Source organism: Hetaerina americana, unplaced genomic scaffold (assembly GCF_022747635.1).
Source record: "Hetaerina americana unplaced genomic scaffold, ioHetAmer1.1.p SCAF_3, whole genome shotgun sequence".
Classification (NCBI taxonomy): domain Eukaryota; kingdom Metazoa; phylum Arthropoda; class Insecta; order Odonata; family Calopterygidae; genus Hetaerina; species Hetaerina americana.
In genome coordinates, this window is record NW_027286874.1 from 5,355,396 (window position 1) to 5,381,298 (window position 25,903).

The 25,903-nt window shown below is 39.0% G+C and overlaps 2 protein-coding genes across 4 annotated transcripts in view; one reads left to right on the top strand and one right to left on the bottom strand.

Annotated features, from left to right (window-relative positions):
* Positions 1-25,021, bottom strand: part of CalpC (calpain C) — a 142,791-nt gene extending 117,770 nt beyond the window's left edge. The window contains exons 1-3 of one of the 2 annotated variants that reach the window (XM_071588410.1): positions 24,949-25,021; positions 18,667-18,799; positions 9,888-10,034 (exon numbers count right to left, since the gene is read on the bottom strand). In XM_071588410.1, coding sequence (XP_071444511.1) covers positions 9,888-10,025 — 138 coding nt within the window. In that variant the 5' untranslated portion in view covers positions 10,026-10,034; positions 18,667-18,799; positions 24,949-25,021. Of the gene's footprint in view, positions 1-9,887; positions 10,035-10,748; positions 11,046-18,666; positions 18,800-24,948 lie in introns of those variants that run through there. The other variant, XM_071588409.1, reaches the window with a different exon arrangement.
* LOC139690825 (uncharacterized) lies at positions 11,295-20,509 on the top strand. Of its 2 annotated transcripts, XM_071588412.1 has the most exons (5): positions 11,295-12,493; positions 13,358-13,934; positions 18,725-18,836; positions 20,151-20,238; positions 20,346-20,509. In XM_071588412.1, the coding sequence occupies exons 1-5, from the start codon at positions 12,083-12,085 to the stop codon at positions 20,460-20,462; spliced, it is 1,305 nt and encodes a 434-aa protein (XP_071444513.1). In that variant the 5' UTR covers positions 11,295-12,082; the 3' UTR covers positions 20,463-20,509. The 2 variants fall into 2 exon arrangements, with proteins under 2 accessions (XP_071444513.1, XP_071444514.1); XM_071588413.1 differs by lacking the exons at positions 20,151-20,238; positions 20,346-20,509 and adding an exon at positions 20,069-20,117.
* Positions 25,022-25,903: the final 882 nt, after the last annotated feature.

The window sequence follows — 25,903 nt, forward strand, 5'->3', positions numbered from 1 at the left end:
AAGGCAGAACCAAATTATTCACCGAAAAAAATCATAGAAAAACCAAATTTTTTTATATCAGAGGAAAAAACGGAAGAAGGACAATTTTAAGTGGAAAAGGCATTTGCTCCTCAATCATCATTGCGAGGCATCCGAGAGTCCCAGATTCGGGTATCGGCGATAAGTGATATAAATGTCCGAGAATAGCCACTAATTCGAAGGCGCGAACTTCTCTCCCATCGCAGAGAGGCAATTAATACGTCCTGATGACAACAATTGGGAGGGTACTCTCCACTTATCTACGTTCTTTACATTGTAGGGTCGCTCATTTCAGTCCAGTGTTCATTTTTTTTATGCATTGCTGTGTTGAATATTTTTCAGAGGTATCCCGATTCCTACTTGAGGTTCTTCGTGGGGAGTACTTTAAGCGAGTAAGCCGTCCCTCGGATGGGACGTTAAGCTGCGGACCCCTCGGGCGCCGTTCGATAAGAGTCGGCTAATACCAACGCCGGGTTTCTGTCCACCCTTTCTCCTTTCCCACCCATCCCTAATGGCGCAAATGACCTTGGCTGTCAGTCGCCTATCCTACAACTAATTAAGTATCCCTTACTTGGCATCGCACACGACAGTGTCGGAGAGTTCACGCATTGTGCAAGTTTTTACGGCTATTGGAGTTTTACATTCATTCAATATTAATCGCCGTAAGAGCTCATTTCTATCAATATTGTGCAAGTATTTTGCGCTTCCCCTTAATCCAACGGAGAGTTCAAAATTAAAGATGCTCTGCATCCCGTTAAATACGCAAATCTTTACGATCTATCACTAGTTTTTTTCGTAATTATTTAATGTTCCTAAGTTAATTCCGGCGAATAAATTATAATTATAACGAGTGAACTTTTGTTAGATGCATATTTTTAAGTGATCAAGTGCTAAAATTTAACTTAAACGGTAGTTATGAAGTTGTAAATAATCCATATTTATTTCGATTGTTTCATTTTATGGACCAATATCATTGATATTGAGGAGTACAATGGTAGTCAACTTAATTTTATTCAACTTCATAATGAAATTTGATAAATAAAAACTTCGTAAGTTCTTATTTTTCAAATTTCGTCGATAGTGATATTTTGAATTCGTTCCGGAAGTCACCGCCATTGCCGTGAGAACTGCTGATAGAATTGTTTGCTTTTACCGTGTTTAACTTTTGCAATTAGGAGGCCGCAGTAATTTTTGTGAGAAGGAAAGTCATAGTAGCTCTGAGGTTATTATTACATGGCGGTAACGGTGGTGAATTTCGGAATGCGACCTTTTAGAATTTGAATTCGCATCTCAAATAACACTTTCTTTTAAATAACTATAAATACCTCTCGTGCACAAGTCAACCCTTGATTTTTTCATTGAAATTTTGTATTTAAAGGTCCACCAATACACGACTGCGTATAGACGGTGATCTTCATTCCATATTTCAAAACACAACCCTACATCCGACATTACGAGTCGCACAATAAGCCCTACTTTAATTCCGAATACTTCCTTCCTCCCATCATTCAGTCCAAAATCCCTATCCTATTCCTGTCCTTCCCTCGCTTGCCTAACATCTTCTGTCTATCACAATCTTCAACATCCTGCTGCCGATCAATATACTCTGCATCAATCTTTCAACTGCCTTCTTCCGAACCCCCAATCGCACTTGATCAGTCTGAGACATGCACAGCTTGCGGATATCCCTCCGATCTAATCAATTCGCTTTGGAATGCCTGAAACTCCTAACGGCTGACTAACAAAGTAATACTTGATCATCTGCATACCTAACTTATTTTATTAAGTTCCCATCGACTTTCATTCCCTTCTGCAGTTTTTTCCATACCTCTTTAGCCATTTCCTCCACATATAAGTTTAACAGTACAGGTGATAACGGACCATCCTGACTTACACCTCGTTCTAACACTGCCCATCTGGAATATCCATCCGCTACTCGTACCTGAGCAGTCTGAGACATATACAGGTTGAGGATAAGACTCCTATCCCTCGAATCTACTCCTCTTTTCTGCAATACATTGATTAATATTTCAAAATTCACTCTATCAAACGCCTTCTCGAAATCTACGAAACAGACAAATGGATCCGGATTGTATTTTATGTTCCTCTCTATTAGTTACCTCATTACTGCATTAGTATCATGCACTCATTTCTTCCTAAAATTTAAACGAAATCAAAACATAAATTATGGGCCGCGCAGAGCCAAAAAAGCATTCAAAATTCTATCCAAATCTGGAAAAATATTCATTTTCACGCGACACTTCGGACAATTTCACACTAATTTGCGTCCATTCCCAGGAGTAGGCATTGCCGTCTTTACCATTCAACACGGCACACACCTAGCAACATACTTATATGGTTGCTAATAATTTATATCTAAGAAATCAATCGAAGAAGAAAATGAGATTCAAAGAAAGAACAGATGCACACAACCATGAAAGGCTCCCATTCAATTAGAACCCAAAGACCAGAATAGGTTGAATGTCAAATGCCCCATCGCCGTGCGACTCGACTATGACAAATCGATGATGGTCGCAGATATCTTCTGGATGGTCTGGGACGACGGGTCGAGTCAGTGGAGGCGTCCGTGTTTGACCCGACACTCGCAAGAAGGGGACCATACCAATCCTTCGTTATTAGGTGGTGTCATGCCAAACTCACACTATTACGTAAAAAAACCAGCATCTTAGAAGAACACGAAATTACAGTAATTTCTACGCACAACTCGCAGTCGAACGTGAAGGTGACATTAAAAAATCGTCAAATTCGAATCGGAAACAAGGGCGCTAAATCGACCGCTGTATAAGACGGACCTCGATTAGTTCCATTCAATTCGGATACAATAAAGTGATTCCGGGGTCCATTTCGCCGATTATACGTCCATTTTCCTCTTTCGCCGCGTTTTACGACCGAGAGAAAAACTTCAAAGCTACCTTTTTAGACCGTCGGGAATGTATGTTAGCGTCCCCTCCCCCACCTCTCTCGAATTTCATTCGTCTTTTTTTCTCGAGGAAGAGAGTTCAACACGCCGCCCACTCGAGTAATCGCGAAGGTAGGGTGTGGGGGAGATCACGTGGCTCAAGGCCGCAACGCCTCGGGGCGAGCAAGCGACCCAATCACATTACACGTCATACCGCGAACCATTACCTCGAAAACCGCACAGTCGCGTGTACGTGGAACAGTTGACTCACTTGAAACCGATTCGCGGGACACCCGCCAATTTCGCGGTAAAATCTCTCGCGTCGTCTCCCAGCCGTTCCATTGCACAGCACGTGCATTTCTCGGTTGCGCGCTCTTCCCTTCGATCTTCTTTCATCGCGTCATGTTTACGACAACAACAGTTTACAGTCGTCCTCTTTGAAAGGAAAACCTGCGCTTCGGAATGAATTTACCGTCGTAAAGAAACTAAAGGAATCAAAATGAGTGAATGCTTAATGAGAACCTCTTAAAGTATCAATGTTATCTGATTACTCTAGTAGTCAACATCATGTAGAATAGTAAGTTAATCATTTGTTGCTTTAGTACTTAATTAAATCAATATGAGTTGATGAGAATGCATTTATCATCGCCAATCGGACAATAATTAATTCATGCACAAAAATAAGGAGAAAGATTTCATTATGCCACAGAGTAAACCATGAACAAAATTGCATTTTGACGTCTCGTAACGAGTTATACACATTTAAAATTGGATCGATATTTATTTGGAAAGCAATACGTTAGTAACCTCAGTCAGGTACTCTACAAATACCGGAAGTGCGTAATGCTATGAACTCCCATTCCTAATGTCGGTGAACTATGCCGAAATAATTATAGAGTATGCCTTTAAATCGAATGAGAGTAATATTAATTTTTGAACCATATTACTAGGGCCAACTTGTTTTTTAAACATACGGTAGCGGAAGGTCATCGTTACGGTATTGCGTGAGGCCGAATCCCACATTTTCATACGTAATTATCTTTGTCAAATTACCAGTGACTCAACAATGCTTTTTTCACTGTTCGCTACTTGGGAAGTAGGATAAATTATTTACATACATTATTTAGATTAATTGATCGCGTTTACGACCAAAATAGATGTCTCCCATCAAGCTATTCCGTTCGCTGCTAATATCTTTATTCATAAACAGTTTCAAGGCGTTGGTCTGCTTATCGCAATGCAACCCAGGCCTTCCTCCTTGGCTCTTACTCTCCTGTGAAGTTCCTCATCATTTAAGTCCTCAATCAACTATCGTATCTCGAAATGTATCCAGGGTACTCCTTATCCGGAGTCATGATTCTTCACCCACTCTTCGAAGAGTATTTCCTCGATTGCTACATAAGACTCAGTCTTTCATTCCTTCTTTAGCACCATATTTAAATCGCTTCTACTCATTTTCTCTGTCTTAGCTGCGTTCCGAAGTTCTCAAGCGCAGGTTAGTACATAAACCTCGGAACACGTAGGTGAAAAAGCGAACATAGTACGTAGGTTTTTATGTACTTACTACCCTCCGTATTTCCAACCTAGCACTGTTTGCCGTTAAAAGCCGCAAGGAGTTTAAAACTGAAACTAAGATATTGGTTTCTTCCGAATTTTTTGTCTTTTGAGTAATCACATTCTCCATTACGGTAATTTTTGTTGCCAGCTAAAACAATCATTTCACTATCGCCGTCCCGAAATAAGAAGTTCCGAACGATCAGAATGTAATTTTTTTTCTCCTATCTCAATGTTTAAAAACATCGTAATGGAATGAGGGAGCCATTTCTTTCAGTGCGGATAATTACGAAAACATGCCAAGTGGACCACCATAAAACGATAAAATTTCCAGGAATAATCTCGTATATTGTCAATTTGCCATAACAAAAGACGGTTCTCATTAAAATCTCAATAAAAAGACGAATAAAGCATGATTTAAATGCAAGAAAATCGTTCTTAATAAAATCTCAATAAAAAGACGAAAAAAGCGTCATTTAAATGCAAGCATACATACTTGAGTTGACGAGTCCTCAATAAAGCTGCGCGAGGTAAATTTGCCAATGATGACTGTGGAAAATTAGATAGGTATGGCACTTTTTCTTGGAGCTATTTGTTCACATTTTTCTCCTTAAGTCTCGAGCTAATGAAAACATGTGAGGTTATAATGGTTTCTCGTGTAGAACGCAAACATTTCTATTTATGCTCTCCAGCATTTCTGCGTCCTGCAAGCGGAAACAACGGGGTCAAAGATTGCACGTGTCTTTGGGAAGGAGGCAGTGCTGGATTAAATGAGATCGTACTCCTTGACAAACCTTGGGAGAGGGGGTCATAGGTTCCAACATATTCATTCGATCTAATGCATTTGAATCATTCCTTTTCCTAAACGGACTATTGTTTCAGACACTTAGCAATCGAACTCGTAAACAAATGGATACACAACAACGTTCGTTCAAATACTCGTAGCTCGTGGTAAACTTGCGATTCCCGCCTGACCATCGACTGTTTCTGCAGTAGACAATCTTCTCTGATCTTTCTTTATCGACGCATCGATGGGTTTCTTCGCTAAAAACCGATTTTTTCCTGTGATTAACGGCGCCGAGTGATGAAAGTGAGAACACGAGTGATTCTTACTTGAAATAGATGGTTAACTGTAAGTGGAGCCACGCTCCATTCGTGCAACGGACACGCCTCATTGCAGTCATTCTTGCGCTCCCCCGGAAAAAAGACGTGTCGAAGCACTCAAGAGTGAATTCTAGATTTGAAACAAAATGTCGCTGAACACCCAAGAGCACCGATGGGGAAGATTTCGAGAAGTTTCTACTCATGCCAAGGCGGAACTCCTGGATCAGGAGAATATACGAGGTACGATTTGGCTAGAACCATTATTAGATATAGGCACCTCCTGATTTAAATCCAAATACTTAATAAGAGACCTTCGAGACACCAGGAAATTAAACAATACTAGAGAAAATTTCTTGATTTACAATTCATTTGACACAAAAAAGACCTTAAGTCTGTTATTCAACATTCGGTTAGAATGTGTTCCAACTATCAATATATTCCCCGAGTTTTCCTGTTTTTTTTTCTGTAAATACTTGTACATTCAGTTTTATAGGGAGTTTCACATCTCAATTCAAGTTTATATTTGGGTAAATATTGGTTACGTGTCGATAAAATTGATGGCAGATTACAGAAATGAAAGGAACGGTAGTGTCTTTACATTCTCCTGTAATCGCGCGAGTATAATTAGAGTGAACCCTCCCTTGGCGGAACATGCAATTCATGGAAAATGAAACGAATATCCTCGGAAAATGATGACGTTCTCTATCACCAACGCGCCACACCTCAACGAAAACGCCATCGGTGGAGGCTGAGGGCAGCATTGTTTTAGTCGCCTTGAAAATGTGTAAATAGTACGGTTTAGACTTAATCTGGTGCGATGGCGAAGAAGCAAACGCGAGCTGAAGTCTCAAACAAAAGGAACATCGTTCTCATCCACAAATTCGCAAGTTTCATATCAAAATCCAGATTCCAAACGAGTATCCTAACAATAGTCAGGTTAGGCAACCCAACGAACATGTACTACACTAAAGAAACTGCAACTAACGGTTTTTCTTTCGCACCATTTTAACATAGGTGCAAATATCCGATAAAAGGAAAAAATGCAGTCTCGAGGCAAGACAGAGACATTGTCGCACGGGAAGGGAAAAGATATTTTACCTCGAAAAAATAAATCACTCATTTACTTTAGGATAGGCAATTAAAAATCTCACATAGAAGTCCCCTATCCCTCTAATCGACTCCCATTTTCTGATATACACATTCATTAATTCTATCAGATTAGTCGACCAGCAATAAAATGTTCGTACGAAGGATATGCAAATCCACTGCAACAAGTGGTCTGCACTAATGCATGCCTCGGAGTAATTACGAAGACCTGCGCCAGTAACATTACGAACCTGTGCCAGTTCAACATAAACATTTGGCGGAGTCATCCGCTAAACGTGCATCATGATACGAAAATTTCAGTGCGTAAAAGTAATAGGCCTTGACTGGAATTCGAACCCGGATCCCTCGATGTCCGACCGAGTGCTTAACCCAATTAAGCTACCGAGACGTTCTCTTAGACCCAGAGATTTGGGGAGGCTTCTAAAGGAACAAGATGTTGTCACGAAATACCGTACATTCGTAGCCGTGCACCATGTGCCACAATCCACGAGGTTAGAGCCAAATTTAAGCCCTAGGAGTGTTTCACCACTAACAAATTCCAAGAAATTGCGGAAGATGCCGCGGACATCGAGGGATTCGGGTTCGAATCCCGGTCAAGGCGAACGATTTTTGTATTCCTACTTTGTGGTATACCTGAGACACTCACAAACGAAAGGGTGACCACGGGATTCTGATTGATGGCCCGAGCAAACGCACGAAATCCACATCCCGCGACTTGCATCGATCGTGGGGATTTGAACGACCGTCGAGAACTTCTGGTGACAGCTACTTTTGCGATCTCACGACCTCTTAGAATAAGGACCAATGTGTGCAATCATCAAGACACCAAGATCTCAACTCATTAATTCCCAAACAGGTTCTTAAGACGAGTACTATTTTTGTCGGATTAAAATTAACAACAGGCAATTAAGTCACTCCATCGGATGTTCCGTCGGATGGTACGATGAACCAACCTTGTGACTTCTTGAACGTTTATTGTCGACGAGAGTAGCTACGTATACTTATGCCGAGTTCAAGTTTCTGTCAAAGCAAGCCAGTGACGTTTTTTTCCGTCACGAATGATCATTTTGAGTTCATTATTGGAATCAATGTGTGAAGTGAGGGTGGTATCGATCGTAGTTTGACGAAACATTTGAATCCCATGTCGGAAAGATAAATTGAACGTTTCAATAGGAAGCGAACAAATCAGATTTTATGAATAATAGTTCACATATTCTGCCAGCATTGCGGGAGAAAACAAGCGTGGATAGTAATGGAAGAAGTGCTTTGGCAAAATAAGCCTCTACAAGAGGAGGGACATATGAACGTAGCACTGAGTTAATATGCAATAAAATCGATTAAAAATACAGCAATACAAGTGTTAAATAGATCAAGGTGCGCGTCCACAGCAGAGAGCAAAGGAAGAATCCAGGCGTGGAGCACATTTACACATTAAGCCACCGAATTCACTTAGTTTTTAATTATTTTATGGCTATTCTGCACTTCAAGACTTCTCTTTCCAATTATGAGTTGATTTTTTTCCAAATTGTTTATCAGTTGCGATGGTTTCTTGTTTTGTGATGGGGTGATTGTTGGGAAGGGAGACGTTGGGAAACGACATTGAATGTGATTACACGAATTATCCTCCGAATCTAAATTGATATTTTAATAAACCAAGGGCCGACTTGATTATGAATTTAATAGAAAGTTTCGGACGTCATTGCCAATATTCTGCTGAATTTCGTCTTCATTGAATGAAGATGAGCGCAATATGGGGAATCTTTTGTAATGTGTGGATTTACCGACAGCACGACGAAATAATCTCGTTTCAGAGGAAAAACGAAATACAGTGTTACACATGGTGGGGGAGGAGGTGTCGGGAGGAATTAGAATACGGCAGAAACAGAGAGAGGGCGGGGTCCATTGTATCTAGAGGCAGAATAAGGGCGAAGCCGGCGACAGAGGGATAAAGGTGAGGGAGGCAGAAGAGAGGTACTTCGGGGGGCTTTCAGGATGCAGGGGGAGGAACTATAATAAGAAAGTAAGGCATGGAAACTGGAATAAAGGTTCGGAAGATGAATGAATGAAGGGGAAAATTACCGCCGTTTGTACCATCGAACACTAACCCATGACCAGGGGCCTCTATGTTTATAATCTGATCACCTACTGCGGCTATTTTGGGTGCAATCACGGCCATGTAATTGTCCTGGCCAGGGCAGTAATTCCGCCTCTCCTTGGAATGGAGCAGCGAACTTTACCACCTTGGTTCTACAATAATTTGCTAAGTTCTACAAAAAAACAAAAAAAAAACAAAATCAACGCGTAGGTTGTTTTTGAGATTTGGGAGGTTGGCTGGTGCCTCTCTCTTGTATTCAAACCCTTACACAGTGTGTGTGAAATCCACACCCTGACGCAATAATCGGGGAGTTCAGTTCCATTCCCATTTGCAGACATACGGTTTCCCAGAAAGATCCATCATTCTCAACATCACAGCTTGGGTCATGAAGCTGGGGTTTCCAAATTCATCGAGAACCGAACCCGTGTCCTCCGATCCACTCACTAGGCTACCGCGACCCAAGACTCCACATTGTCATAACAGGATTAATAAAGGGTAGACGTTTTTTTCTATTCACCTGTTTGGTAAGTTGAGAGCGTTGAAATGAACGACGAATTAGAGGCAGGTCCAACTTCTGTGGACGACGAATTAATCATGGTGAGCAAGCCTCTCGGAGACAATACATGCATGAATTCAAGTGCTTCAATCCCACGACTGCTAAGTCGTCAATTGCTCGTCAATCAACATACCTATCTCTAAATGTAGAAATCAACAACAGTAGAGCGATCATATCTACAGTACGTAAATGTACCACACTGACTTACTAGTATACTGATTTTAGCGAATCTACACCCTTTGGATGGGAGTGGCGAGGTCGTCTCCGTTTCAAAAACAATGCTGAACCCAATATGTCCATGGCGGGTGAGGGGAAATCATTGAAGATGTTAACAGAGGGTGAATTCCGATATAAGGATTTCAAAAGGTACGGATTAGTGCACTGGCGGATTGGTTTAAGAGATTAAAGGTCGACACACTGCGTCCCCGTATACCATGGTACACCAACGATTACATGGCAAACGGAAATTAAGGAAAACAAGTGGGAGGCACGATTAAAAGACCATGGGTATTTGTCGAGTGAGTGATTCTTGCCTTAGGCCTCTTCCAGACGAACTGAAACGGGGGTGTCTGGTGGTAGAAGACGGATGCCTGCACGGCCGGGAAGTCGGGATCTTCCCATAGCTCTCCCCGTTTCACGCACGAACGCTTGATGCGCTCGTAATCCGACATTTGTTATTCCTGTTGGAGAAACAAAAAAAAGATCGCATTAATAAATAAACACAGAAAGCACAACGGCGTCAAAATTGCGGTTCAATCACTCGGAGTCGGCTCCGAATTGCACGTGCACTAATGAAATGTCGAAATATTCACGTAACAACTGCAGGTCATGATGGCCCTTGGTGAGGGACCAAACTTGGTTAATACCAATCTTACAAATTGAAAGTAACTGCGTTCGAAGAACATGTTACTTGCAATGGTGCTTGGCGTATCAATCAAGAGCCCGCTCGTGCATCAAAGAAAGTCTTTTGGAGAATACAAAAAAAGAATATTTTGAGAAAGACCGCAGGGGTAACACTTATGGTGATAAAGCCAAGAAGAGGAATAAAATACCATCAAATCTACCACCGGAATTGAAGGCCATTGTATCAAAACATCCAATGTAAAGGTTTGAATGAATGGTCATAGTGGGCGGGGTCATTGCCCCCCAGTGCTTAACTAAGCCGGGCCCAGATCGCTATGAGATCACTATGCACATCACCAGCGATAAGTCACCCAAAATTCAATAACAATTTAAATTCAAACCAGAGGTATTTGCCATCGAACAGAACAATTGCTTTTGAAGACTTTCCTCGATTACCGCCACACCACATTGAAGTTTTCGCGATTCGTATTGAATGGACCAAAAAATTCACTAGTCATAAAATCAAGGTGCCTGAAGAAATTCAAACTTACAATGTATTTCACTCTCGCAATTGACGACAGGAATAACCGGAAACAATGACTGCTTTATCATTGGGTAACAGCAACATAACACAAACACAATCAGGTTTAGAATTTCATGTCAACTAACTCTCACTTATTCACATTGTTCACAACACAGAAAATCGAACGGTCACGAAATCAAATCCATTCAATTTCTTAAAAAAAGATGACAACGTTTTCCAATGAAGCTGGTACCATTCGCTTTCAACAATATTGTTTGCCTAAGTCCGTTTCTTCTAGTGACCGACACAACACGACCGCTCACGGCCGACACGATATCCCTACTGAAACTGACAGCTCGATTAATCGGATTCCAGTCGACGCTCAACAGGTGAATCACTCCAATAATCACACCTGTCCAGAAAGATCGAGACTTGTAGTGGCATCTACCGCCAGGTTATTTAACTTAATGTGTGAAACAGCATAGCGGCAACGAAGGTTTTGCCATCTAGCAAGAATATATGGAAACACGTCGACACTTTGACGTCTCTGACGTAACACGCCTACGAATTCCATTCGAGGAATATGCAACAGAGAAGTTTTCCAGTGTTCAAATCGTTGGTTCATCCAAATTATCGCGAGAAAAGTGGTTAATGCCACTTCTTATGCGAGATGCATGATAATTTGATCTGAAAGGAGCATTTTGCGGGAATTCAGGCCAATTTTTCAGTCAAGAAAACGTACAGCTAAGTATTATATTTGTGTGATGGCTCTAATCAATTTACCACTGCTAACCTTGATGACACCTGACCAACAGAAATGTTAGCTGACTCCAAATAAGAAGAAATGATACTCTTTGAAACCGTGATTGAGGAAGGTGGGAGACGAAAGTGTGACTACGTGGCAGAATGGGTTATAATTGTTGAGAAGCACCTATGCGAGGATTCTACGGGACATTGCTAGATTTTGGGGAACTATATGGTCAGGTTCATTTTGGCCGTCAAATACAAAATTAACGCCGAAAGGAATGATAAACATAATCTCAGCAGAGTTTCTCCAATTCCTTTGGCCAGTTTACAGAGCTCCATTTTCAAAATTCCTCCCAATGAATATCGGGTATTACCATTCGGTTCATTTTATGATAGTTTTAATTCTTTCAGCACTGTGATATTAGTCAGGCCCATGAGATTTTCAAGTCTGCCAAATATTTGTTTGAATGGCAAGAATTAGGTTTGCAAGACAAAAATCAAGAAATGATATGACTTAATGGTTGAACCCAAGGAAGCTTTAAGAGTGAAAAATCCCCTAAGAACTCTGTTTTGCTTCGTCTAGAAAACAACAATTCTGAAAATATTTTCATTAAAATGCTCATTAACAGACTGCATATGGAAAGGTGTGCTGCAAGTGAAAAAGATTTATTATTGTGTGAGCTACAAAAGAGCTATCAGAAATTGCTCCTCAAATATGCAGAAGCAGAGAACACAATTGACAGAATGAAGCTGGGCTTTGCGCATGAATTTGAGCCTCTGCAGCATGATGTTGCTGAACTTCCCTTAAAAGCAATAGGCTATGGAAATAACTGCGGAACAGAAGAAACAGACTTGGGGAAGGTCGACCACAAAATTAGTCTTCTGGCTCATGAGAGCAGCTCAGTCATCATCACCAAGAATGATATTGGGACCAACGCAAAGCCCGCTCCATTTCTGGATTTGTTTTCAAATGAAGAAATGATATCATCCATTGATTCCATATCTACCAGTAGCATATCACAAAAGGTAAATTTTATATAGGCACAAACTACAACTACAATCCACTTCCAGCAACAGTTACCTATTGAGGACTAAACATAATTTTAAATCCCCAATTTCTCCCCATTGCACCTCTTTGAATTAGGTTAATTTAGCGAGAATGCTTTTAGAAATAAAAATCAAACAAAAAATTGTCTATTCACATGATAAAACTACTTGCAAATCTTATATTCCTATAGTTACCCAGCTAGCACAAACATGATAAACATCAAAATTTAAACAGTCACAATTATTATTGGTATCATGCTACCGAATCTAATATCCCAAATGATGGGAATAGAGTATTTGATGGGAGTTTTAAAAATTTTAACTGCCTTAGCATTAACCTTGTATCGTAATGAGATATGTATTGTTGGACCAAGCGAAATAAATAATATATTTTTTTAATATTGCCAAACTTCACATAATTCATCATTAAAATCAGCTACATTGCAATAAAATAAATGAAATGGAAAAAAAAATTTGGGGTCAGTAAATTGCCACCACAGTAATACTAAGAGTGCTTCAATTATGAGTGGCAGCATTTTTATGAGCGGCAACAATAACTTCTCTAGGCAATGCAAATCTAGGGGGAATCGAAATATGCCTGTCCTTGCAACAAATTGGGGTTGTAGTCAATAGGGTGGGAAATCAATAGAGTATTCCAGGAGGCAAAAAGCAAAACATCAAGTAATCAGAAATGTAGGCATGTGGCTAAAAAGAAAATTAATGCCAACATTTATGAATCATTAATATTCTAGGCATTCCTCATTAGCTCACACTTTGAAGTTTTATCTCAGGGGCTTTTCTTACTGGATATCAGTATAAATTGCTTGCCTTTTCTGTTTCAAGTCTCTAAAACTGGCTGACGTGCCCTTGGACGCAAGCGGGAGAGATATCTGGAAGCCTATGCACTTCAATGAGGACCTTTTGAAGGAGGACAATGGAGATATCTTTCAAATAATTGAGAATCAAAATGGTGTTTTAGTGAAAGGAAGAGGAGAAAGTGAAGATATCCCGCAGACTGTGAGACCAAGTTTCACAGACGTCACAGAGACTACTTACAACTTGAAACCTATTAAAAACACTTCACATGGCAACTCCCACATAGAAGGAACAGTTCATTTGAAAGAATTACATTCTGCAGATGGCTTCAAACCTCAAAATGGGAGAAGGACCTTGAGTAATTTGGAAATCACAGAGACTGACTCTTCGAACAAATTGATTGGAGCTCTCAGTCCAAAATTAGCTTTGAGTGATTTGTGCTTTGAATCTATCTATGGAAGGGATGAAACTATTTTGATGACTAATAATCATCAAATAGGGGAGAATCCTTCAAACTACAGATATGCCCTTTTGTGGCCAATACACTTTGAGACCAAAGATGATGAAACTCCTGCAGACGGAAGCCAATTTGAAACTTGTTCCGGTAAGCTCTCTATTTTTGCTGAGTTATCAAAATATGTGCTTTTTTGCTGAATAGAATGATCTATTTTATCCCGAGTTAATGTGCATTTTTTGCAGTGTTTGCCTTTTAGTCATTCAGTATGCTTAAACACAACCACATCACGCTTGATTCTACTCAACATTGATCTAATTTTCTAATGGTTGGAATGATGTTCAATATTAATTTTGGGAAGGGGAGAGATGGTAGGAGTGTAGATGTCTTGACCTAATAATTGTATCAAGGGTGACTACAATAGCTGCTTAATATTCCCCTTTGATGAAGAACACAAAGCCTTTAAGGGAACATTTAGGACCCGGGAAACAATTAAACCAAATTCTCTACCCTATACGCAAGGCGTAATTTATTTGTATTCTGTCCAATAACTAAACCAAACTCTCCCTCCAAAACTCCTTTTGAAATTCTTCAACACCTGCCATATGCCCTCCCCTACGTTTGCTTGCCATATGACCATATTCCCCTCTCATCAACACAGGCAATTGGGGCATTCTCCCCATGAACATCATTCCATCATTCGACAAACTGTTTAATTATACGTAAATGATTTTAGGTAATGCAAACTGATCATTCAGCACTGATACTGTAGCCTTCACATAGGAGTTTGGCATATACGAGGGTAGTTTGAGATGCCAGCATGTACCAGATGTCAGGGCCAGCACAATGAGTTTCCTGCATAGTAATAGGTAATCCTTTATGAGTAAAAACATAATTCGTCACTGCCCTGGGAAGAGATCTGATCTGCTGATGCCACTCTGTTATGATTGTCATGTTGTAAAGAATGAAGTAATTGAGATTCCAGCAGTGATTAAATACTTGGTGAAGAAAGGCATGAAAGCTAAGGAAATTCATGCTGACTTTCAGAACACACTAAGGGACTCTGCTCCTTCAACTGCTGTCAAGCGGACAAGCAAGTTTAAGTTTGGTTGGGACAGCTTAGATGATGATCCGCATAGTGGTTGGCCAAAATGTGTCTCTACCCCACAAATGATTGCAAAAGTGAATAAAATGGTCATGGAGGATCGCCGACTACAAGTGTGAGAAATCGCTGAAATTGTTAAGGTGTCATCAGAACAGGCATATCTTATTTTAAGAGTGGAATTGGATATGAGTAAATTATCTGCTAAATGGGTGCCACTGCGACTCTAGATGCAGGATCACAAATGCATCAGAAAATGTTTGACCCATTTTTAGAGGAACAACCAAGATTTTCTGTGCTGGTTTATGACCACAGATGAAACTTTGGTCCTCCAACATAGCCCAGAGACATAATAGCAGTCAAAGCAGTAGAAACACATTGATTAACCACCAAAAGGAAACAAAGGCAATATGGTCGGGGGGAAATGTGATGGTTTCAGTTTTCTGGTATGTGAAAGGGATTCTGCTGATAGATTATCTTTAATATGATAAACTCCTAGACCAACTACAGAAGAAGATAAATGAAAAAAGGCCAGGTTTGGCGAGGAAGAAAGTCATCTTTCATTAGGACAATGCACGCCCACTCACAAGTTTTGTTGCATGGCAAAAATACATTAACTAAGATATGAATTGTTGCCACATCTGCCTTCTCTGACGGATTAGGCTCAATTAGATTTTCATCTCTTCCCCTAGCTCAAATTTTCCTAAGTGGATGGAGATTCTCTTCAAACAAAGACCTAACAGTCAAACTAAACTGTTATTTTAAAGGTCTGAAGGAATCTAATTTTTGAGATGGGATTAAGACATTGGAACACCTCTGGACCAATTGCATTAGTGTACACGGAGTCTTCATTGAAAAATAAAAAAATTTCACTAATGTTAGTCATTTATTTTTATTCCATTCCGAAAACTTTTTAAATAACCCTCGTAACTCACATGTCAAATAAAAAAGTGCTATCCTATTTGATAAAGCATCATACAGGTACTGATATTATAAATGACCTTTTAAAAAATATTTCATGCCTTCCAAAGGTAGGTGGATTCCCAAATCTGCTGTATTTGTGTAGTGGAATTGACGATTTAAAAGATTTTGTGAATGCAAACTTTTTAAACTTTATCCATTAGCTTTCCCAAAAGATATATTTGAAAATGTGAACCTTAATCAAGAGGTATGAAATAATCATCATTATGTTTAACAAGTAATGACTTTTAATTCTGACATATTTAATTGTATTATTGCTATTCTACTATTGCATGTCATTAATTGAGTTCATTTTGGGAAAATATTTCAACAAAAGTTCTTTTCAAAGTTGATTTTTTTTTAACTTCTGCTCCTTTCCTTAAACTAATGGGCTCTCAGGATCCACTCCTTAAAAGGTGCCTATGCTTTCAATTTAATGAATAATGCTAGGGTATCAGTGGTGAAGTTTTAGCAAGGTATTCCTGTTACTAGCATGTTGCTAATAACAGAATTAAATGTTTTGGGGGATGTATCACATCAGATTGGTTTGCACCCTGAACTTCACCCTGGCTATGCCATTGCTCCATGGTTAGAGTGACCATATTTCTATTACCATAGAAAAGGACTGAAAAGGGAAAATTAAGACTTAACAAGTACAAAAGTGGGTGTAAGTATGAAATAAGAAATGGAATATTAAGATCTTTCAATCAAAATTCTTTTTTAATTCAAACAGTATGCCTATCTGCCTTCAAATATTACTTTAAATTACTTTGTTATTCATTTGTAATAGAAACTACCACATGGGTATATGATTTTTCAATGCATGACTTTTTCCTGCATATTTCCCTTTTGAAAATCTGGATATTATTCTGTAATATTTCCATTAAACTTCTGCTTTTTTCCTTGACATGTAACACAACACAAAATTCATCATCACTGCACCATAAAATATTAAAAGCACAGTCATTTTGCAGGACCACATTCACTTAATACTTCACTACTGTTTTGAAGTTTTTTAAGGGTATTGCTCTTATTTTACAATTTTTTCATGGCAAGCAGTAAGATGTCATGCAAGATATTCTACTTAATTAAGGGTAGTTTTCGAACAGTCCATAACAACAACTATCTTCTACAAATAGCAAAGACCTTCCTTTTGTTTGCCCAGCATTGTTTCCTCCTCCATTTCTTTGTAACTTCTGCTTGACTTCAGCCTGTCTAAAATATCTCTTCTCTTCCTTCCTCTTCTGTGCTTACCCAAGATTCTCCCTTTTATCCCAGCACAATCACCACCTTTCAATATTTTCTTCCCCCATTTTCTCTGCCTTTATCAGATTTCCCCGAGCAGCTTCCTCTCCTTGCCCACCCTATTTTAAACCTCAGTATTTGTCTTCTTCTCTGTCCAATCTTTTTTTTCCATTCTTCACACATCTCAAAAACTTACCATCTATGCTCATCCTCAAGAGCCAGATTTCTTGAATCGCCAATTTATGATCCGGCCTCAAAAACCAGGTTTCAGATCTACGAGGGTCATCCGGAAAGTAGTACCCGTTCGTGAAATAAAAAGACAAAAGTATATATTATCAAACATAAAAAATTTTATTTGAAAGAGGATACTTTAAACTACTTCTCAACATAATCTCCAAGCAAATTAAGGCATTTGTCATAACGTGTGACAAGTTTCTGTATTCCTGCTGCATAGTCCTTCGCCGCCAGCTCATTGAGATACGCGAGGGACCCATCTTGCACAAATTTTTGCATAATGCAGATGGTGTTTAACAATTTCATGAACAATTGTTCGAGAAACATTGGGAAAATGCTCACAGATGTCATCAATTGTGACGCGCCGATCGTTCCTCACGAATTCGTCAACTGAGCTCACCAGTTGGTCTGTAATGACAGACGGTCTCTCCGAACGCTCATCGTCGTGTGTGTTCCCCCTCCCCATGTTGAAGTTGCGACACCACCGCCGAACAGACGACTCGTCCATTACATTGTCTCCATACACCTCCTTTAATTGGCGATGAATATCACATGGGCGAACGTTTCTTGCATTGAGGAATTTAATCACTGCCCTCACTTCACAACTGGCGGCGTTCTCAATTTTTTTAAACATTGTAAACAATCACAGAAACAACACAGGCAATGCTAGCGTCACGCAACTTGGCTCAGAGAAGGCAGACAAGCCACTGAAGCTATCTGACCTCGTCCAGCGGCTACTCGCGTCGTCAGCACTTCATACGGCACGAACGGGTACTACTTTCCGGATGACCCTCGTAATTAAGTGCTGCGTTCCATATCGAGGTTTGTGCTGATATCTTTATATCTATAATTAATAATACTTATCTACAACTCTCTTCTTGGAAAAGCTTCTTTTGATACCTCATTTCTCCATATAATATCCCCACAACATTCCCCATTTTCATTTTAAACACTACTCAAATACATTAACTGCTCCTTGCTACTCTAGTTTTTACTCCCCCCAGCTTTAATATTCAACTTAGCTTTCTCAAGTAATCCTTGAGAATCTCATTGATTTCATTTTCTCGTAGTTAATCTTCATCCCATACCTCTCACATTGCTCCACTCAATAATAACTTAAAACCCTTGGTTGCCTGATTAAATATTGGTTGCTATCTGCAAACCTAATTAATTCATTCATCTTGCTACCCAATTTCATTCCCATGCCTTCATTAATATTTCCTCTGGTAGGATAATGCTTGGAGATGGTCTGAAGGATGACATGCAAGGTCAGCATTGACTGAGTAGAGTTTAGGAAATTCAAATTTCAAAATTAAACCTTAATTATAAAAGATAATTCACCATATTCCCCTCTCAAGGCAATGATGTCATCACTTCTTCCACTCTTCCTTTCATGTAGAACCATCGGAAATGCTCAGTTCTAAGGGCAGTGACACCCTCTCCTCCCTCGAGTCAACTTCCAGCAGGACTCTGGCTGAAGATGTAATGGCAGAAGACACAGTTAAAGTCAAGTATGTTTTAATTTTATCACATCCAGTAAATGGAAGTTTATGTTTTCATTTGATTTGAATTGCTAATGAAAAAATGAGCAGCATTATCCATTTGACATATTAGGATAGTGAGTTTTTAACTGCCATTATCAATCTGTCTTTTTATAAAAATGATTGTCTCTTTCATTATCTTATATAACTTATTTCTTGTTTTATATTAACCATGAGTAAGCTTTTTTTGGTTAAACCATTGAATTAACAATAATTTGAGCATTCATTTATGCTTTGAGACATCGCAGCCCCGTGTCTCAAACTGTTATAACATTAAAATTACCAAGATAATCTTTGAAGGTATTTTCCCTGAAATGATGCATGTGCATGGCAAAGGTTGGAATAAAACCTCAATGATCAAGATATCTCAATGGCTACTATTCATTTAGAATGCCTTTATGACTGACCCCTTGAGAAAACTTGGAGTTCTTTAAGTAGTAAGCTGAAATGGCGAGGGGATCAGTTCCTTCAACTTGAGAGTCACCATTTCTCATTAAAATCATGAGGCTAGGGGCACAAGTCCTTCATAAACTTTCAATTCACTTGGAAGTACGGCGCATAGGGAGCTGAAGTTGACAAAACACTGGTCAGTGCATGACTGAGTTTTCTTTTAGCTCAGACACGTCCCTCTTTATCCCTATTGACTCTCAAAATGACTCTTTTGGGAAAATGCTCTCCTCTCCTTCCTCCTTGTACATGAGCGAGTTTGAACTGCACTAGGTCTACATAAGTAGTATTGATGTACAAGCAACCCACATCATTTATGATATTAACCTCTGGTGTCATGCTTACGCATGAGAAATTTTAGCAATTTTTTCAAACAAAATAGAAGGAATTTGTGATACAGAAAAGTTATTGCTAAAATCTTGAAACTTCTTCCTGTACCTTGCTTGCCTAATTTTATTCCCTCTATCATGGTCTTTGACATCCCATTGCCAATTAAGATACTCTGCACCCATCTTTCACCTGCTTCCTTTGAATTTCTATCAGCAATCCCCTCTCTCTATCCCTCTCAACATACCTGTCACTTCCTCATTTGCTTTCCTTTCCCCCGTTTTCACATTTGCAATCCTTCTCCACATCTGCATTTTAAAAGGTTCCAAAAAGATAGCTGTCATCTCCCCATAACAACCAGCTCTCCGTGCTGTATAATATTGCTCTCCATATTTATCTTTTCTTTACATTTTGGCTTGTGGCTCCAGTCACCAGCTCCTACCTCCCAGATTTTCCTAAATAGATTATTTCAAAGGCTGCACTGTGAATGAAAACATTTCTTTCCCCCAGCGCCAGTGGAATAGAACATCATTCAGCCAAAGAAACCAGTGAGGTCACGATGAAAAGTAACATCAAGAAGATGAATCCAAAGTCTCAAGTAAGCAGAAATGTGAAGTGGCCAAGGTTCTGTTTTTTTCTTATTTAAGAGATTCAAATTTGTATTAATGAATATTAGGTATTAAATATTTTCTCGTATCATTTCAGGTGTTTGCAGAGCTTCTCAATTCCATTGATAGGGCTGACAAACTGGCCAGAGAAATGAAAAGGAAATCTGAAAAATTAAAGTTCTTTTTAGCTGCTCAATTGAAAAATATATCCTGAGAACTTTTACCCCCCCTGTACCAACTCCAAAACAACAGTATGGGACCAATCACATTCTTCATGAATAAATTTATCTAATGAAACTTTTGTTGAAATTTTCAATGAACATAGTGCAATTTCTGATTCACTTCCTGTTACAAGTGCTTACTTCCCTTCAGTTCACTGAGGAGAGCCACCTTGTGGCTGAAGTACACTTATCCGACACACATCCTTGTCATTCCCTGCTTGGTGTTTATCTCTTGATGTTCCTCAATTTGAGTAATATTCCCCCTGTAGTGAGGCCCTTTTTGAATGTGTGTTTTCCTTAGTTCTCGTGAGTGGGTCAGCTCTATGGTTGTCCCTGGTGCAAAATTTATTCCCATAAACAGCCACGGATAGTGTACATGTGTTCATAAACCCAAGTATCCTTAACAAAGTCTGTAGTTGATCACTGGCAAGGAAGCAACTTTCCCGCAAATTACTACAAAGGGTATTCTGGTTTGAGAGGTTGTGGTTGGTCACTGTCATGGAATTTCTTTTTCTTTTCCCACAAACCATCACAACTAACTTAGTTTTTGTTGCAGGATGAGTGGTGCTAAATTATTTCGGCTACAGGAGTATTTCTATAATTTTTTATAGTAATTAGCTGTATTTTCCAATAATGTTTTATCAGCCAATGAGTCATTATCAGAAAAATATATCTTCTTAAATATTTAAATGACCAAAAGCATAGATAAATAAAATATCCCAAACACCTCACTAAAGTGTCACTTGGAATGAGAAACACTTATGTTCACTTTTAGATGTGAAACACCCATAATGGTGCACAAAGCAACTGCTAAAATATATAACTTTTTCCATTTTTAAGATATTTATAACAAAACTAGTTTTATTGGCCACAGAAGCATTACAAATGCTATATACTTAGTATAAATGCCAGTTTGCTTTGTATTCAACTTGTTTAGTTCCACTCTCAGTTTGGGTACAAAATCGGTAACAAATAAGCCATGTAGTCACTCTAATTTTGAGAGCCTAGACTAAAAGCTCATTTTGTGCATCACCAGACATTTCAAAAAATAATTTCATACAAATTACATGATGCTGGTCCATTGCTTTCTTTCGAACAACAGGAGAACGGGTCAGTGCAATGAATCTTTCTTGTTTTGTAATCGTGGATGCCATTCCTCTTATTGCAATGAGCTGTATTTATGTAGACTAGTACTTCCAGAGAGTAGAAATTTATTACAGTCAGTACTTGTTCTTTGATTGTTAGAGGTTCATAATGATTTGGCATTAGCTAAAATCCCTAGCACACTCTCTGTACTTGCAGAAAAGTCCTCTCATCAAGACCATTGCCCCAAACACAAAGACATAGAGTAACTTGCTCTGGAGAAGATCAAAACTCATCCAGAAGAGTAATCACTCAGCAATCTAGCCTTGAGCTTTCTGAAATGTTCGACAGTTTTGCATGAGGTGTTACGCATGGTAGAGCTATGTATATGTACATTCCATGTCAGTTTTCAATCAACGTAGACACCCAACAGTTTCACAGACTCTTCATTTTGGAGGCCAATAAATATTGATTGAGTTCTATTTCAATTCCTTATTCATTTGCTGAACATCAAATTAATACATATTCTTTTCATTCAGATAAGTGAGTTTTTCTCTTGCCTGTCTTCCTTCACCCATAACTTTATGTGCTCACTATAAGGGTAGAAATGTTTTCCTGTCAAAGACATTTCAATCATGAATTATAAATCAGAAATTCCTTAAGAATATAGAGCAAGAAGTAAGACTAGGAAAATGGGTGTGGGAGAAGGGCAAGTCAGACAAAACATATTTTTGATTTTTTTCACATTTCATTTAATGTTGAATATGCTCTTGTCAAAGTTTATTTGCTGTTAAGTACATATTTGACAAAACTCTCAAATTTTATAGCGACCCCATTATTGGAATGTTAGAGAGAATGCAAGGATGTCCTTGATATTACTTGGGAGTTTAACTCTTTTCATTAAGTCTTCCTTTCAAGTATTTATTTCTGTTGTAGGGAGGCCTAAACAGGAGCCCTAGGCAAAAAGGCTTCTTAGTTTATCGTCCAAACACATTCCTTTAACCTGCCTTCCACATGCAGACAGAGGACCAGAGTACCACAGCAAGGGTATGAAAGACACCCATCCAAACCTCGTCTGGGACCAAAATTGCTTAACTTTGTTGCTCTAATAGGAACCAATGCATCAATTTGGCTGGGCCCTCTTCCTAAGTTAACTATTAGTCAGCACGAAGATCTCTCGTGGCTGAGGTAGTGTATAAGGTTTTGTCATTATCAAAGTAGCTATTTTAAATTTTCAAACATTATATGAGGTCTATCTGGAAAGGATCCAGCAATGCAATATTTTGAGAAGAATAGCTTGCCAGGAACAATGAGGAGGCCTTAGTTTTCCCCTTCGAAGTACTCCCCTTGAGACCTCAAACACTTATTCCAGCATCTCTTCCAATTTTCAAAATAATCGGCAAAGTCCTTTTTTGGAATGGTCATTTAGCTGCCTTGTCGCATTCTCCTTTACCTCGTCAATGTCAAGAATTTCGTGCTGCAGTTGCAGGGGACATGCCCCAAGCGGCAAATGATGGTCCAGATTTTGTAAAAATAGTTCATAACTGGAAATGAGTCATTGGTCTACAGATATGACCCTGAAGCAAAAGCAGCCCAGTCTTCCCAACAGTAGGTTGATGAGATAAAAGAGAATGCAATGAGGCAGCTGAAGACCATTCTGAAATAGGACTTTTCTGATTGTTTTGAAAAGTATAAGAGATGCTGGGATAAGTTGGTGAGGTCCCAAGGGAAGTAATTTGAATGGGACTAAGACCTCATTGTTCCAGGGAGGCTATTTTTCTCAAAATATTGCATGTCTGGATAGCTTCCGGACAGACATTGTGTACATAGTAACTACGTGGTGTGAGAATTATGAGGATCATAGATGACTAGATGTTCATCTTTATTTTAGGGCGACATTGACACTATGGAGACTCCATAGTCTCAATCCCACCCAAAAATAATTACTACATTTACAAGGACTGTCCGGAATCTATCCAGCCATGCCATAAAGTCAAAAGAAAGTTTGTTTCTAAAATATGGAATGTTTATGTGTGTGAAAAAATTGGCAATGAGGAGGAAATGACAAACATGGTACCATGAACTATTCCCCAGTCTAAATGTATATTAAAAAATGGTAAGTCAAGTGAGATGCTTAATGGAAAGTAGCAGCTTCTATTGAACAGGACACCCATCAAGCAGAAACAATTCTTCAAATAGTGTATGCAACAGTTTCATGGAAAGGTCTTACTGCACCACCAAGGTGGACATATGTCAGAGAAAAAATGAGAACCATTAGTGGACTGTTTATTGACCCTTTGCTACAGAAAGTGTCTACAGTCAATTTTAATTCTGTAGAACCAGAGTTAATCAGGAACTCTCAATCCAGATCTTCCATCCAATAAACGTCCTTTACTCCATGAAGATCAACTCAAATCTCCTCCAATTACCCAGACAGTTAGGTTTTTTTATGACGGTACCTCTTGGAGAAATACAAGAACAAGAGAATAACCTCAGTCCAATTCCATCCAGCACGCTATTAAAATTTTTGTCTTTTTTGATGAAATGACATTTCTGAACTCATTCACTGGCATGAATATATTTGCATGCCCCCTTGGTAGACTGCTCCTACATAGCAGCGAATATTGCCAGTGTGTTTCAGGCAATGGGAAGAGCTGGTTGTGCAAATAATGTTATTGGTGCAAACAGTGTTACAGGCACTTGCCGTACAAAGTTCCTACTACACAATGTAACATCATAATATCTGAAAATATATTTGCTCTTGCAGGATGCTGGTATGCACCAGATAAAAGGATAGCTCTTTCATAACTAATGGCTGTATATTTGGAAGAATGGATTATGGGATTTCTCCTCAATAGCATTTTGCAATGCTGACATTACACCTGCTATGAAGAAGTTACCTGCAGGGCAGGATGAAAATGACTCAGTGTTAATTTATTCTGGCCTGAGGATGCCTGTAGTTTAGTAGGATAGTGTCTGGATTTTCATATTTAGAACATAAAAGCACTTTAACAATGTGAAGAACTGGAACTTCAAATCGCAATGCCCCTGAGATAGTCACGAGATGATGTTAACTTGAAGAAATCCAATCATCCAAACTAAACACCATAAAAACATTTTGAAAGAAATATCTAATTGCTATTGCAATCGTTAATGCTATGAATATTTCACAATTCTAGGAATACAAAACATTTTATTTTCTAAATATTGATTCATTGCAACATTGCTATAATGTGCATATTAGACAGTAGCATTTTGCACCTGCTTTCAACATTGCTGCAGTATTCTCTGCTGATAGGACTGTGTATTCAATTTTACCTTTGTTCTTTTGAAAATATGTTCTTAGATGTTATTTAAAAAATGATGTGGATATTTTAAATTGATAGATTTTCTTACCTGAGAGCAGTTATGCTGAGGCAACACCTACAACCGTGTAGCCACATGGAAAGGATCAAGTCTGGAGATGTAGCCACAGAGACGAGTTAGTTTAAATCACCTAGTAAAAAGTAAAATATACCACTCAATATGTAAGACATAGATTTCATTCATACCATTCCATTTTGGGGTAGGCAAAGTAAAAATTAACCTGCATATTGAATTATCTAATGAAAATTTTGCCCTATTCCTAATGAATTCTGCACTGCCCTCTCCTTGTATACTTCATTTACATTTGTCACATTCATGTTTCATATAACCCCTTCAGTGCCTGGTACTCCTAATATTCCTCACCTCAAGAGCCTCTTCAACCACATATTTCAGGATAAGTATAGGTATCAACTAAATTTGGTGGGTATTGGAGGTACTTGAGAAGTATTTGTAGTAAAAAAAGGATAGGTTGGCAGAGTAATGAGTTGGTATAGAAAAAATGTGGTTTGGCGATAAACAAGTTCAAAATAAGTGTGCTACAATGGCTTTAGCCAAGTTCAGAGAATGATTGAGAGATGAATCGCCAAACATAGACACCAGAGAAGAGTGACTGGGTGGATAGAGGAAGGGGTAGGGTGACCAAGAAATGGCTGTGAAACGGTTAAGAGAGTAATGGAAATATTTGCCATCGTGATATTTAATGATAAGGTAATTTCAGGCAGAAGCAATTGCAAGACTAGCATGACTACCAATATTCTGTAGGTGCTTAAAATGCCCACCTTCTGGCCCAAAGTTTGCTGGATCCTATATACCTCAATTATGGGTGTAGCAAAAGCTCTGATGGTTTTAACCCTTGAAAACCTGATGACAAGTCAAAAGTGGAATCTCAGATTGTATTGGCAATCAGCCATGCCCACAAAATACGAGCATCTACTCCATGTATCTCTGAATTTTAGTTCTTTCTTCCTTGGAAGGGAAAGTAAAG

What these genes read in the sequence shown, in the direction of transcription:
- LOC139690825 (XM_071588412.1), top strand. Translation starts at nt 12,083, where the DNA reads ATGCTCATTAACAGACTGCATATGGAAAGGTGTGCTGCAAGTGAAAAA. An exon ending in CCAATTTGAAACTTGTTCCG is followed by an intron (nt 13,935 to 18,724) that starts GTAAGCTCTCTA and finishes CCTTTCATGTAG; the next exon opens with AACCATCGGAAATGCTCAGT. An exon ending in GAAGACACAGTTAAAGTCAA is followed by an intron (nt 18,837 to 20,150) that starts GTATGTTTTAAT and finishes TCTTTCCCCCAG; the next exon opens with CGCCAGTGGAATAGAACATC.